The following is a 14,909-nucleotide window of genomic DNA, read 5'->3' as shown; positions in this document are numbered from 1 at the left end:
TCTTTTTCCTTTTTCAATTTATCAACTCTTGTTAAAATCTTTATTAATTTTCATTTTTACAGTTACAATCTATCCTTTCATTGTATTTAATTTTATTTTTGCATATATATGTTTTTCTTTCTTTATAATATTGGGGTGCAGTTTATTCTAACAGATCAAAATACACCCAAAATCTAGTTATGGCTCTGTTCTCTTCACTTGTCTGATCATATTTTTCTTCTTTCTTTTTAGTAGTTCTCTGCTTTGTTAAAGTCTGTTTTAATTTTCATCTTTACAGTTACATTCTATCCTTTCAATGTATTTAATTTTATATTTGTACATATATAAGTTTTTCTTTCTTTACAATTTTGAGATTTTTTTTTGCCTAACAAACCAGCCAAATACACTCAGGATATACTGCATTGCACTGTTCCATTTACCTGTCTGTTTACATTCCTTCTTTTTTTTTTTTCTTTTTTCATTTTTATACTTACAGTCTATCCTTTCATTGTATTTAATTTTATTTTTGTACATATAAAGTTTTCCTTTTTTTTACAATTTTGGGAACTAGTTTTCTAACAAACAGACCTATAAAATACACATGGGATCCAGTGTATTGCTCTATTCTGTTCACCTGTCTGATTATATTCTCTTCTGTTGCTGTTAATTTTTTTTTTCTTCCAGTTTCGTCTCTTCTGATTTCTTTAGTGTATATTTCTCTGGGGTCGTTGTTGCCATTTTAGTATTTTGTTCTCTCATTCATCTATTCTTCTCTGGACAGAATGACAAGATGGAAAAACTCACCTCAAAAAGGAGAACAAGAGTCAGTACTGACTGCCAGGGACCTAATCAGTATGGACATAAGTAAGAAGGTGGAACTGGAGTTCAGAATAACGATTATAAAGATACTAGCTGGGCGGGTGCCTGGGTGGCTCAGTCATTAAGCGTCTGCCTTCGGCTCGGGTCATGATCCCAAGGTCCTGGGAATGAGTCCCACATCGGGCTCCCTGCTCGGCGGGAAGCCTGCTTCTCCCTCTCCCATTCCCCCTGCTTGTGTTCCAACTCTCACTATCTCTCTGTCAAGTAAATAAATAAAACCTTTAAAAAAAAAAAAAAAGATACTAGCTGGGCTTGAAAAAAGCATAGAAGACACTAGCGAATCCCCTTCTGGAGAAATAAAACAACTAAATTCTAATGAAGTCACAATCAAAAAGGCTATTAATGAGATGCAATAAAAAATGGAGGCTCTAACTGCTAGGATAAATGAGGCAGAAGAGAGAATTAGTGATAGAGAAGACCAAATGATGGAGAATAAAGAAGCTGATTAAAAAGAGAGATGGGGCGCCTGGGTGGCTCAGATGGTTGGGCGTCTGCCTTCGGCTCAGGTCATGATCCCAGAGTCCTGGGATCGAGTCCCGCATCGGGCTCCCTGCTCAGTGGGGAACCTGCTTCTCCCTCTCCCTCTACCTGCTGCTCCCCCTACTTGTACTCGCTCTCTAATAAAAAATTAAAAATCTTAAAAAAAAAAAAAAAGAGATAAACAACTACTGGATCACGAGGAGAGAATGAGAGGTAAATGATACCATTAAGCAAAACAGTATCAGAATAACTGGGATGCCAGAAGAGGAAAGGGGTGGGAGCAGAAGGTATACTGGAGCAAACTATAGCTGAGAACTTCTCTAATCTAGGGAAGGAAACAGGCATCCAAGTCCAGGAGGCACAGAGAACCCCCCCTCAAAAATCAGTAAAAATAGGTCAACACCCCAATATATAATAATGAAACTTGCAAATCTCAGAGACAAAGAGAATATCCTGAAAGCAGCTCTGGGACGAGAGGGCCGTAACGTACAAGGGTAGAAACATTAGACTGGCAGCATACCTATCCACAGAGACCTGGCAAGCCAGAAAGGACCAGCATCATATATTCAGGGTGCTAAATGAGAAAGTATACAACTAAGAATACTTTATCCAGCTAGGATGTCTTCCAAAATAGAAGGAGAGATAAAAAGTTTCCAGGACAAACAGGAACTCAAAGAATCTGCGTTTACTAAACCAGCCCTACAAGAAATATTAAAAGCAAAGAGAGAGCACAAAAGTAACATAGACCAGAAAGGAACAGACACAACATACAGAAACAGTGACTTTACAGGTAATACGACGGCACTAAATTCATATCTTTCAATAGTTACTCTGAATGTACATGGGCTAAGTGGTGGCACCTGAGTGGCTCAGTCAGTTAAGCGTCTGCCTTCAGTCAGGTCATGATCCCAGGGTCCTGAGATCAAGCACTGCATCAGGCTCCCTGCTCAGTGGGGAGCCTGCTTTTCCCTCTCCTCCCTGCTCATGCTCTCTCTCGCTATCTCTGTCATTATCTGTCTCTCTCTCTCTCAAATAAATAAAATCTTTAATTTAAAAAAAATCGGTTAAATGGCCCAATCAAAAGACACAGGGTATCAGAAAGACTGTATTAAGAGATGAGGAAGGACACTACATCATAACTGAAGGGCCTATCCAATAAGATCTAACAACTGTAAATATTTATGCCCCTAACATAGGAGCAGTAAATTATATAAACGAATTAATAACAAAATTAAAGAAACACATCAATAATAATACAATAGCTGTGGGGACTTTTAACACCCCACTCACTGCAATGGACAGATCATCTAAGCAGAAGATCAACAAGGAAACAAAGGCTTTGAATGACACATTGGATCAGATGGACTTCACAGATATATTCAGAACATTCCATCCTAAAGCAACAGAACACACACATTCTTCTCTAGTGCACATGGACCATTCTCCAGAATAGATCACATCCTGGGTCACAAATCAGGTCTCAACCAGTACCAAGAGACTGGGATCATTCCCTGCATATTTTTGCACCACAGTGCTTTGAAACTGGAACTCAATCACAAGAGCAAAGTTGGAAAGAACTCAGTAACATGGAGGCTAAAGAGCATCCTACTAAAGAATGAATGGGTCAACCAGGAAATTAAAGAAGAATTTAAAAAATTCATGGAAACAAATGAAAATGAAAATACAACTGTTCAATTTTGGGATATAACAAAGGCAGTCCTAAGAGGGAAGTATATAGCACTACAAGCCATTCTCATGAAACAAGAAAGGTTTCAAATACACAACCTAACCTTACACCTAAAGGAGCTAGAGAAAGAACAGCAAATAAAGCCTAAATCCAGCAGGAGAAAAGAAATAATAAAGATCAGAGGAGAAATCAATGAAATAGAAACCAAAAGAACAATAGAACAGATCAACGAAACTAGGAGCTGGTTTTTTGAAAGAACTAATAAGACTGATAAACCCCTGGCAAGATTTATCAAAAAGAAAAGAGAAAGGACCCAAATAAATACAATCATGGATTGAAAGAGGAGAGATCACTACCAACACCGAAAAAATACAAAGAATTTTAAGAACATATTATGAGCAACTCTATGCCAACAAATTAGGCCATCTGGAAAAAATGGATGTATTCCTAGAGATGTATAAACTATCAAAACTGAAACAGGAAGAAATAGAAAACCTCAACAGACCCATAAGCAGCAAGGAAATTGAATCAGTAATCAAAAACCTCCCAAGAGCCCAGGGCCAGATGGCTTCCCAGGGGAATTCTACCAAACATTTAAAGAAGAATTAACACATATTCTTCATCCTTCTGAAGCTGTTTCAAAAAACAGAAATGGAAGGAAAACCTCCAAACTCTATGAGGCCAGCATTACCTTGATCCCAAAACCAAACAAAGAACCCAAAAAAAGGAGAATCACAGACCAATATCCCTGATGAACATGCATGCAAAAATTTTCACCAAAATACTAGGCAATAGGATCCAACAGTACATTAAAAGGATTATTCACCAGACCCAGTGGGATTTATTCCTGGGCTGCAACGGTGGTTCAACCTCTGTAAATCAATGTGATACAGCAGATAAATAAAAGAAAGGACGAGCACCATACGATCCTCTTAATAGATGCAGAAAAAATATTTGACAAAGTACAGCATCCTTTCTTGATTAAAACTCCATGGTGTAGGGATAGAGGGTACATACCTCAGTATCATAAAAGCCATCTATGAAAAACCCATAGTGAATATCATTCTCAAGGAAAAACTGAGAGCTTTTCCCTTAAGGTCAGGAACACATCAGGGATGTCCACTATCTTTTTTTTGTTTTTTAATAGTTTATTTATTTATTTGAGAGAGAGTGAGCGAGAGAGACAGAGAGAGCACAAGAGGGGGAGGGCCAGAGGGAGAAGCAGACTCCCCACTGAGCAGCAAGGGGCTCGATCCTGGGACTCTGGGATCATGACCTGAGCCGAAGGCAGACGCTTAACTGACTGAGCCACCCAGGCGCCCCAGGGATGACCACTATTACCACTGCTGTTCAACATAGTACTAGAAGTCCTAGCCTTAGCAATCAGACAACAAAAAGAAATAAAAGGCATCTGAATTGGCGAAGAAGTCAAACTCTCACTCTTCTCAGATGACATGATACTTTATATGGAAAACCCAAAAGACTCCACCCCCAAATTGCTAGAAATCATACATGAATTCAGTAAAGTGGCAGGATATAAAATCAATGCACAAAAATCAGTGGCATTTCTATACACCAACGAGACAGAAAAAGAGAAATTAAGGAGTTGATCCCATTTACAATTGCACCCAAAACCATAAGATACCTAGGAATAAATCTAACCTAAGAGGCAAAGGATCTGTACTCTGAAAACTATAGAACACTCCATGAAAGATATTGAGGAAGACACAAAGAAATGGAAAAACTTTCCATGCTCATGGATTGGAAGAACAAATATTGTTAAAATGTCTATGCTACCTAGAGCAATCTATACATTCAATGCAATCCCTATCAAAATATCATCAACTTTTTTCAAGAACTGGAACAAATAATCCTAAAATTTGTATGGAACCTGGGAAGAACCCGAAGAGCCAGAGGAATGTTGAAAAAGAAAAGCAAAGCTGGTGGCATCACAATTCCGGACTTCAAGCTCTATTACAAAGCTGTCATCATCAAGACAGTATGGTACTGGCACAAAAACAGACACATAGATCAATGGAATCAGAAATGGATGCTCAACTCTATGGTCAACTAATCTTCGACAAAGCAGGAAAGAATATATGATGGAAAAAAGACAGTCTCTTCAACAAATGATGTTGGGAGAATTGGACAGCCACATGCAGAAGAATGAAACTGGACCATTTCCTTACACCACACAAAAAAACAGACTCAAATGGATGAAAGACCTAAATGTGAGACAGGAATCCATCAAAATCCTAGAGCAGAACACAGGCAGCAACCTCTTCAACCTCAGCCACAGCAACTTCTTGCTAGACATGTCTCCAAAGGCAAGGGAAACAAAAGCAAAAATGAACTATTGGGACTTCATCAAGATAAAAAGCTTTTGCAGAGCAAAGAAAACAGTCGACAAAACCAAAAGACAATCGACAGAATGGGAGAAAATATTTGCAAATGACGTATCAGATAAAGGGCTAGTATCCAAAATCTATAAAGAACTTATCAAACTCAACACCCAAAGAACAAAGAATCCAATCAAGAAATGGGCAGAAGACATGAACAGACATTTTTCCAAAGAAGACATCCAAATGGCCAACAGACACATGAAAAAGAGCTCAAAATCGCTCGGCATCAGGGAAATCCAAATCGAAACCTCAATGAGATACCACCTTACACCAGTCAGAATGGCTAAAATTAACAAGTCAGGAAACGACAGACGTTGGCGAGGATGTGGAGAAAGGGGAACCCTCCTACACTGTTGGTGGGAATGCAAGCTGGTGCAGCCACTCTGGACAACAGTATGGAGGTTCCTCATAACGTTGAAAATAGAGATACCCTATGACCTAGCAATTGCACTACTGGGTATTCACCCCAAAGATACAAATGTAGTGATCTGAAGGAGCATCTGCACTCCAATGTTTATAGCAGCAATGTCCACAATAGCCAAACTATGGAAAGAGCCCAGATGTCCATCGACAGATGAATAAAGAAGATGTGATATATGTATACAACAGAATACTACTCACCCATCCCCCAAAAAATGAAATTTGGCCATTTGCAACGATGTGGATGGAACTACAGGGTAGTATGCTAAGTGGAATAAGTCATTCAAAGAAAGACAATTATTGTATGATCTCACTTATATGTAGAATTTAAGAAATAAAACAGGGCATCATAGGGAAAGAGAGGAAAAAATAAAACAAGACGAAATCAGACAGGGAGAGAAACCATAAGAGACTCTTAATCATTGGAAACAAACTGAGGGTTGCTGGAGGGGAGCGGGGTGGGAGGATGGGCTAACTGGGTGATGGACATTAAGAAGGGATTGTGATGTAATGAGCACTGGGTATTATATAAGACTGATGAATCACTGCCTTCTACCTCTGAAACCAGTAATATATTATATGTTGATTAACTGAATTTAAATTAAAAAAAGACATTATTTATATTTGTCATTGAGTACAGATAAAGAATATAAGTAAATTATTTACAAATTTCATTTGAAAATAACTACACAATACAAAAGGGGGTGCTGCCTGCTCTAAACCAAGCAAAGATTTATTTCAGCAAAGACACGATGTCTCTTCAAAAGACCAAGAACAGCCATGGTCAAACTTCTAAGGAAGGAGGTTTCCATGAGAGCAAGAATGACGGGATGCTTCAGGAAAAGACATGGTAATAAGCAGAGTATCCAGATGCAGGGTTGAACTATAAGCAGTGACTGACATGAACAGTGATAAGTTCTGACACAATTTCCAGGAAAGAAGAAAGCCATAGATATGTATTAGTGACCATGCAGGACTTAAAAGGAAGCAGCTGCCTTTGAAAAGATATACCTCAGGGCAGGAAGTAAGGAGGTTGGTCACGAAAAAGCAAGTAAAGGACCTAACTGGAGAAGAAATTATTGAAGAAGCTGACTTTTCTCCCCTAGCATTTACCAAAGATTTTCTGAGGCAGCCAAAAAACCAGCCAGGAAAATTTCGAAAAGATAACTTATTTTGAACACAGTTTAAAGGTCCCTGAAATCTATGAAACTGTGATTCCAGTTCAACGGCCTCATATTTTAAGAAGGCCCAGTCAATCCAATCCGTGCCATGTTTCTTCCAGCAGAATTAATACTCGGAACTTTTACAACAAAGCTTTTATGCTAAATTTTGGGTTTTCATAATAATACTTGTAAAAATACATCTGAAGATGTACCATTTAGCTTCATGATGAATTTTCTCTTTTTATGGTTGAAATGGGTTTCGTCATTTTAACCCATAAAATCTTCAGGAAAGAAATGATCTCTCACCACCCTATTTGTGACCATTGTCCAAAAACCAATTACGTCCTAAGTTCAGGATCACCTACAGTCATTTTTTTCAAAACTCTTTTCATTTATATCATTTCACTATTTACTTATGACCTAAAAATCTTTTAAAGTCTGCCATCTGCAGTCATTTTCAAAAAATTCTATGGTAAGGGTATAACAAAGGCTTCTGACTTCAGTGAAGCCTGAGAAATGATCATGGATTAAAATAACTGAACTGGGGAGGCTACAAGAAGTCATGAAAGAATGAAAACATGACTAGAACTGAGAGAGAAATCACAGAAATAAATCTTTAAGGACTTAATTTATAAAAAAGAAAGAGGAAAATAACACAAGTGTGTAAAATGGTGCTCTTCAGGAAATAAGTACATATGTGTATGACAAACAACTCTAGGTAATGAGAGGAGAGGTAAACTGAAGAAAATTGTAGAAACTTTCCTAAAAATAAACCTCGATTACAAATAGTTTTAAGAGTTTTTTCTTAGGGGCGCCTGGGTGGGTCAGTCAGTTAAGCCTCGGACTCTTGATTCCGGCTCAGGTGTTGATCTCAGTGTCGCGCGGGTTCAAGCCCTGAGTTGTGGAGCCTACTTATAACAAAGAAGATTCTGAGCCCAGCCCGGTGTGGAGCACAGAAAGCCCAGGAAGATCCACAGGTGGCGGAGGCATGAGCCCCTGGGCAGTCGGCTCCTTCCTGGTCTCTCCTTCCTCACACATCAGCATGAAAGCCTTTAGTGCAATGAGGCCTGTTAGAAAAAAACAGTCTTTTGGACCACAGCCTGGTCATCTCCTGGAGCAAAGCCCTGATGGAGGACCCGATGAGCCTTCTATACAACATGAACGACTGCTACTCCAAACTCACAGAGCTGGTGCCCAGCATCCCCCAGAACAAGAAGATGAGCAAGATGGAAATCCTGCAACAAGGCATCTTGGACCTGCAGATCACCCTGGACTCGCACCCCACTATTGTCAGCCCATACTACTAGCGACCCGGACAGAGCCAGGCATCCGGGGCACTGCTCACCACCCTAAACACAGACATCAGTATCCTGTCCTTGCAGGCTTCTGAATTCTCTTCTGAATTAATATCAAATGACAGCAAAGCGCTCTGTGGCTGAATAAATGGTGTTCATGACTTTCCTTTTCTTTGCACAAGAACAACGAATTCACAGGATCACTGAACTTACTTTAAGATTTTATTTATTTATTTTTTGTGAGAGAGGGAGAGAGAAAGCCCCTGTGCACATTAGTGGGGGGGGAGGGGCAGAGGGAGAAGCAGACTGCCTGCTGAGCAGGGAGCCAGATGCAGGGCTCAATCCCAGGACGCTGAGATCAGCCGAAGGCAGACGCTTAACCGACTGAGCCACCCAGGCACCCCCTGAACTTATTTTTCAACCATTTCACAAGAAGAACAACAAACTGAATGGACATTTTTTAAAAATGGAAAGAAAACTAAGAATGACCATCTTCCCCAGGGTGTTCTCTGACCTGGACTGTGGTATTAGTTATTTATGAAAAAGACTTTTAAATGCCCTTTCTGCAGTTGGAAGATTTTCTTTATATACTATTTCCACCATGAGGAGTGAAAACATTAAAATCGTAAGGAATTTCCCAATTTAAACAGACTTTGCCTTTTTTCAAAGGTGGAGCGTGAATACCAGAAGAATCCAGTATTCAGTTACTTAAATGAAGTCTTTTGGCCAGAAATGACCCTTTTGACACAAGCCTAATGAATGCTGTGTGTGTATATATATGTATGTATATGTGCATGCATGCGCGCAAGCACGTGCATGTGTGTGTGGTGAAACCTTGTGAACTCTTTAATTAGAGTTTTCTTGAATAGTGGCAGAGATGTATATTTCTGCATACAAAGAAAGTGTAATGATGTACTTATGCTAAACTTTTTATAAAAGTTTAGTTGTAAACTTAATCCTTTTATACAAATTAAATCGTGTTTATTGAATGGTGATTGCCTGCTTTATTTCAGAGGACCAGTGCTTAGATTTTTATTATGCTATGTTATAACTGAGCCCAAATAAATACAAGTCCAAATTTATGTAAACTGTATAAGATTATAATAAACATGTCTGAAGTCAAAAAAAAAAAAAAGAAAAAGAAACGAAAAGAAAAAAAAAGGAGGTTTTGTTTTTTTGAAGTAGCCCAATGCAGGGCTTGAACCCACGACCCTGAGTTCAAGAGTTGGACATTTAACCGAATGAGCCAAAGTTTAAGAGTATTTTAAGCCGAATATACCAAGACTGAGAAAATTAAGAGCTGGATCATAAATAGATAAAGCCTTGTTAACAAGGAAGAACGATACTTTGCAGTCAAGTCTAAAATCACTATTTACAGGGGCGCCTGGGTGGCTCAGTCATTAGGCATCTGGCTTTGGCTCAGGTCATGATCCCAGGGTCCTGGGATCGAGCCCCACATTGGGCTCCCCGCTCTGCAGGAAGCCTGCTTCTCCCTCTCCCACTCCCCCTGCTTGTATTCCCTCTCTCGCCGTCTCTCTCTGTGCCAAATAAATAAATAATCTTTTTTAAAAAAAATCACTATTTACCAAAAAACGACAGATCATCATATTGTATTCTGTAAACTCATAATAAAATACAAAAGGTACCAGAATTCAAGATCTGGAAGAGTTAGGATGTACATAAAAGAAGGTATAATCAACCAGACATTCATAATCCTAGTATGTTTAAACACTGCATCCTAGTGTGTCTAAACCAAGAAGTTGTGCATTTGAATAGCTTGCATTCCATGAACAGTCAGTGAAACTAACGTTTCTTTAACTGGGATGTGGGTACCCTCTGGAATATGCCAAGCTCCTCTTCTTGAGGCATTCATTTTACTTGAAGAATTAAAACACATGTGAACATATAATGAAGAATGCCAAATGTGCATTACTTTCAATGACAAAATACTAGATTTCAAACGAAAATCTGCTGTCTTTGGCCAGTATGGTAATGTTAGCTGTCAGATATCCTGGTAGGAAATTCTTAAGTGTAACTTCAGATACAGTTTAAAGAGGGCAATAAATTGTTTTGAGAGTGAAGTTACAAAGAAATGAGCACACTGAAATGTCTATTTGCTTATCTCAAATAACCCAATCATTTCTCAGTTATGACCAAATTCTAAAAAGCCCCAAGTGCTCCCAAAGAAGTACTTTAAAAGGAAACTTACTTAGGAAACCAATTTAATCCCAGGTGCTCTGTCTTGGAATATAGTATTCTTTCCACCATGTCATAAAGTGGTCTCCAAGGTAACTCCAAATCATCTCTTGAAAGAAGTTCCTTTTTCCTAATAATAAAAAAAAACTAACCATATATGTATATATTCATGCACAGCTGTTTATATTACACCTACTACACAGGGATGACAGTTGTTAAATGCTGCTGTCATCCTGGTGGGCCTTGCTTTTCCCTATCCACAGCAACTCACTGGTAGAATGCAGTAGTAGGAAGAACAATGCACCAGATTCTTGCTGCTGCTCAAACCTCAAAGAGCACCAGGTAAAAGGGGGCATTTAAATTTGTGCCACCATTACTGCCAATGAATATCCTATTTTCCCATGTTATCTATGGAGTATTTAATTGTTTCCAGCATTGTGCTGGGTACATAGGCGTAAAGAATAAATGATTCATGACTCCTTCAGGATCTTACCACATACATAATGGAAGAAAACTAGTTTAAACGAACATCAAGTAACATATATTTCCATGTGTGCTACAAAACAGAAGGCCTCACAAGGAGACAGAATTTTAATTAATTAACACGTATGGCTTAAACTTATGATAAAATTTTCTGCAACCTTTTTGCAAACTGGCAATTTGGGACTTGGGTCTTCTTACCAAAGAACACTTAGCTCTTGTTGCCTAAAACCTTGAAGAAACAAACCAAAAACTGTTAGCAGAAATCACAAGAAATGTACTTACTTTAACAAGTTGATCAAGAGACGGGCAAATCCCTGCATCATGCTGATTTCCAGTTTTGGAATTGATACCAGCTCATACAATAACTTGATAAAAAGAACATGATCTTCTTTGCTAAATTTTCTCCCATAAAGTCGAATATATCTGCAACAGAAAAATCAATATAGCCTTTAAAAATAAGTTACCCATATTCACTGCCAGCATTATTCACTGCCAAAGTGTGGAAGAAACATGAATGTCCATCAATGGATGAATGAATAAACAAAATGCAGTGTGTATTTGTGGTGTGTGTGTGTATTATTATTATGCTGTGAAATTAGCCAATCATAAAAGACAAATACTGCACGATTCCACTTATATGCAGTATCTAAAATAATCAAACTCATTGAAAAAAAAGTAGAATAGTAGTTACAGGGACAAGTGGAGGTGGGGCACACAAGGAAACACGGAGTTATTCAAGGAGTACAGAGTTTCAGTTACGTAAGATGAAAAAGTTCTGAAGATCCATTGTATAATGTACATATGCTAATAATACTGTAGGGTACACTTAAAAATTGTTAAGAGTAAATTTGTTTTTGCCACAATAAAAAAAAATATGTATTATGACACCTTAATTTCAAATGCCCTTGATGTTAAGCATTTATATCTTTACTCATTATGTAGGAAAAATTATTCTGTTTTAATTAAGACTACCAAATAATAATTTAATTAACAAAAGGCTTATAATGATAACTGAATTCTCATCAACATTCAGTGACCAATTAAAATACTGTTGTCTTATTGTTGTTTGGTCTTAACTGGCCTTTGGCCATTAGTATCCCTGAAATGGGTTCCTTTGTCCCCTTCCTTTTATTAAGTAAGTGCTCATTCAAGAGAATTATCTGTTTATATACAACTCCTAGAACTACTTAAAAACAGCATATCACAATATAAAGAATAAAACAGAACGGGAGAGTACAGATATAGAAGTTTACTGTTTAATCACAGAATCTTTGAAGAAAGAATAATGGTTTGCTTAGAATCCTAAAATACACCAAGTTACATAACTTATAATACCATGTGTTTCTGAGTTAACTCACAGTTATACTAAAATTAAGTTACTATCAAAAATAATATAGTATTTTACTTCAAAGTTATACATGTTTAGTTTTTTAACTTTAGATAACCAAGGTAATCAAAAGCATCGACTACAAGCAAAGGAAAAGGTGTCCTAAAAAGCAAGAATGACTAATTAATTATAGACTATTTTAAGGATGCATAAGTAACAAAAACTTAAGTAACCAAAACTACTTAGAACAAATTAGTGAACACTTAAAAATCATAAACACCTTTGAGAAAGAATCATTTTACAAATATATAAACCAACAGAAAAGATATTAATAATCCTTATATGTTCTTTAGCACTGCCCCAATAGCTAAGATCAAATTGAATTTATGCTTAACTTCTAAAATTAGGGTATCTAACTGCTTTTCCTTTCCAGAAATTCCTCAAAATTCTTGGTCCACTAAAAACATACTTTTTCATTTTCTCAGGCTGTTGTGTATTTATTTATTCATTCAGCTCTTTTCTCTTGTTTCAAGACAGAATCCCATGATTTCACCTTAGTACTCTGTGACCGGATAGTATAGACAGCAGAGCAACGAGAGTGAAATACTGTTTTGCTTCTGCCAGTAATTACTGTGCAAGTTTCTTAACTACACTGGGCTGGTAAAGCAAATGGAATAGTGAAGGCAATATATAAAAACCCTAAGCCCAGGGCTACCAGGGGCACTTTAAGTTGCTGAATAAACGTGGTACAGCCTCCTGCAGCCTCCCCTCAAGTTCACTCTAAATTTTGGAGTAAAAGGTAGAATCAACACTACTTTCAAATGAAAGCAAACTATATTCCTAAAAACTACACAGAGAAGAGTTCAAAGAACCATCCTTTGCTTTCAGTGGCTACTTCAGGTCTAGCCAGGACTCTGGATGCCCCTGGAGCTCTGTACTTTCCTCTGTGGCTAGGATACTTCTGGATAAAAACTGGGGAAACATGGCTCTAAGTCATCGAAATAACTTAGCTACAGTCCATTGCATTTACTGCAGTAGAAAGGCAACTATACGCTTAACATTAGGAACACAAAATTCAGAGCCCCAAATTTAATATTATGAAAAGAAGAGACCAACAGGGGGATTCCTAGAGGAGGTAGAACTGCTGACAAAACTAGAGATGTTAGGGGATTACTCAGAAAGAAACCTTCTATTTTCCCTGTCAACCAGGAAACAGTTCCTGTCAACCAGAAAGTGGTTCTTGTCTCAGCATTTCTCAAAATGCAGTCCAAGAAAAATTTGTTCTGAAGAGCACAAAAAGTACAAGAAAATTAATAATTGCTTTTCATAAAAATTGAGAAATTCTGTTCACAATAAAACACTATTAAAAGTGAAAAGCCCAATGTGATATTTGGAATACATCCACCTGAGAAAGTACTCTTATGCAAATTACATAAGAACTCCTTCAAATCAGTAGACACAACCAGATTTAAAAAAAAAAAAAAAGCAAAAGACTCAGGCAGGCACTTCTCAGAAGACAACATACAGATGGCTAATAAGCTATGTAAAGATACTCAACACCCTTACTCACCAGTAAAAGCAAATTAAAACCACAGTAAGGTATCACTTTACACCCACCAGACTGACTAAAACTAAAAAGCCTAATAATATCTAGTTTGGGTGAGAATGTGGGACAACCGGACCTTTCATATGTTAATGTTAGGTGTATAAAGTCCTATACCCACTTTGGAAAAAGTGCCTTGATAATACCTAGCAAATGTCTATTAGACTGTTTAAAATGCATATTCCTGAGTTCCATCTTAAATCTAGACCATTAAAATACCAGGAGTGTGAACTGCAATAAAATTGTTCAAAAAAATAAAAAAAAAATACTCAGGGTGGAGACTAAGAACCTTCATTTTTCAAAAACTACTCCAGTTGGTTTTTCTGTATATTTATGTTCAAAAATCCTACTTTTGACCATATTGATAATCTTTTCTTTTTCTAATTTTCACTTTAAGTTTTAGAACTAAAAATTACTATTAGAGGTCTCAAAATACTTGAAAACCTTGGTAAGAGTCATGATTGATCTTTTGAACAGAGTTTCTTAAAACTATCCAGAATATATAGATGATGTCATTATGTTCCATCCTCCCACAGGGGAGAAAAACTATGAAAGATAATACAAAAGCACTTTTTAATTGCTTCCTTCCTCCTCACAACCTTATACGTATTAATCAAATGCTTTAATTTTTAATCTCAAGCAAAGAAAGGCAGTAGCATACCAGGAACAGTAGTTATTTAATAAAGTGTGCAATACTGTCAAGGTTTTTTCTACTATACAACCTGAAGATAGTTTACTATTCATTACAAGGAAGTTTGAAGTAATACAAAATTATACGTTACTGAAACGAACGAAGAATTAGAGCTTGACAAGAGGCTAAAAATACTGGTTTCAATACAAGCTTTGTCATTCACCAGTTATTTTTCTTTAAGGCCCTCGCTGGGTTTCTAAGGTTCTAACTTTAGCCATCAATCAAGTAAAATTAATATAATTTCAGAACAACATTAAGATTATTTGTAATTATAGGGGCGCCTGGGTGGCTCAGTCATTAAGCG

General features: G+C 37.4%; 1 protein-coding gene and 1 pseudogene across 7 annotated transcripts in view; one reads left to right on the top strand and one right to left on the bottom strand.

The window, feature by feature from the left end:
• The window catches only part of PSME4 (proteasome activator subunit 4), a 110,761-nt gene that overhangs the window by 78,636 nt on the left and 17,216 nt on the right, over positions 1–14,909 (bottom strand). For all 7 annotated transcript variants that reach the window (XR_010405699.1, XR_010405700.1, XM_064572507.1 and 4 more), the window contains exons 2-3: positions 11,267–11,407; positions 10,515–10,631 (exon numbers count right to left, since the gene is read on the bottom strand). Coding sequence is in view for 5 of the 7 variants with exons in the window: in XM_064572507.1 (XP_064428577.1) it covers positions 10,515–10,631; positions 11,267–11,407 (258 nt within the window). In the remaining 2 variants the exon portion in view is untranslated. The remainder of the gene's footprint in view (positions 1–10,514; positions 10,632–11,266; positions 11,408–14,909) is intronic.
• Positions 8,053–8,470, top strand: LOC123851312 (DNA-binding protein inhibitor ID-2-like; annotated as a pseudogene).

This window comes from Mirounga angustirostris, unplaced genomic scaffold, assembly GCF_029215605.1.
Source record: "Mirounga angustirostris isolate CCGP_5_RB_7025 unplaced genomic scaffold, mMirAng1.0.hap1 SCAF_10, whole genome shotgun sequence".
In the NCBI taxonomy this organism is placed as follows: Eukaryota; Metazoa; Chordata; class Mammalia; order Carnivora; family Phocidae; genus Mirounga; species Mirounga angustirostris.
The sequence above is the reverse complement of the archived record's forward strand: the minus strand, read 5'-3'. Positions and strand labels throughout refer to the sequence as shown.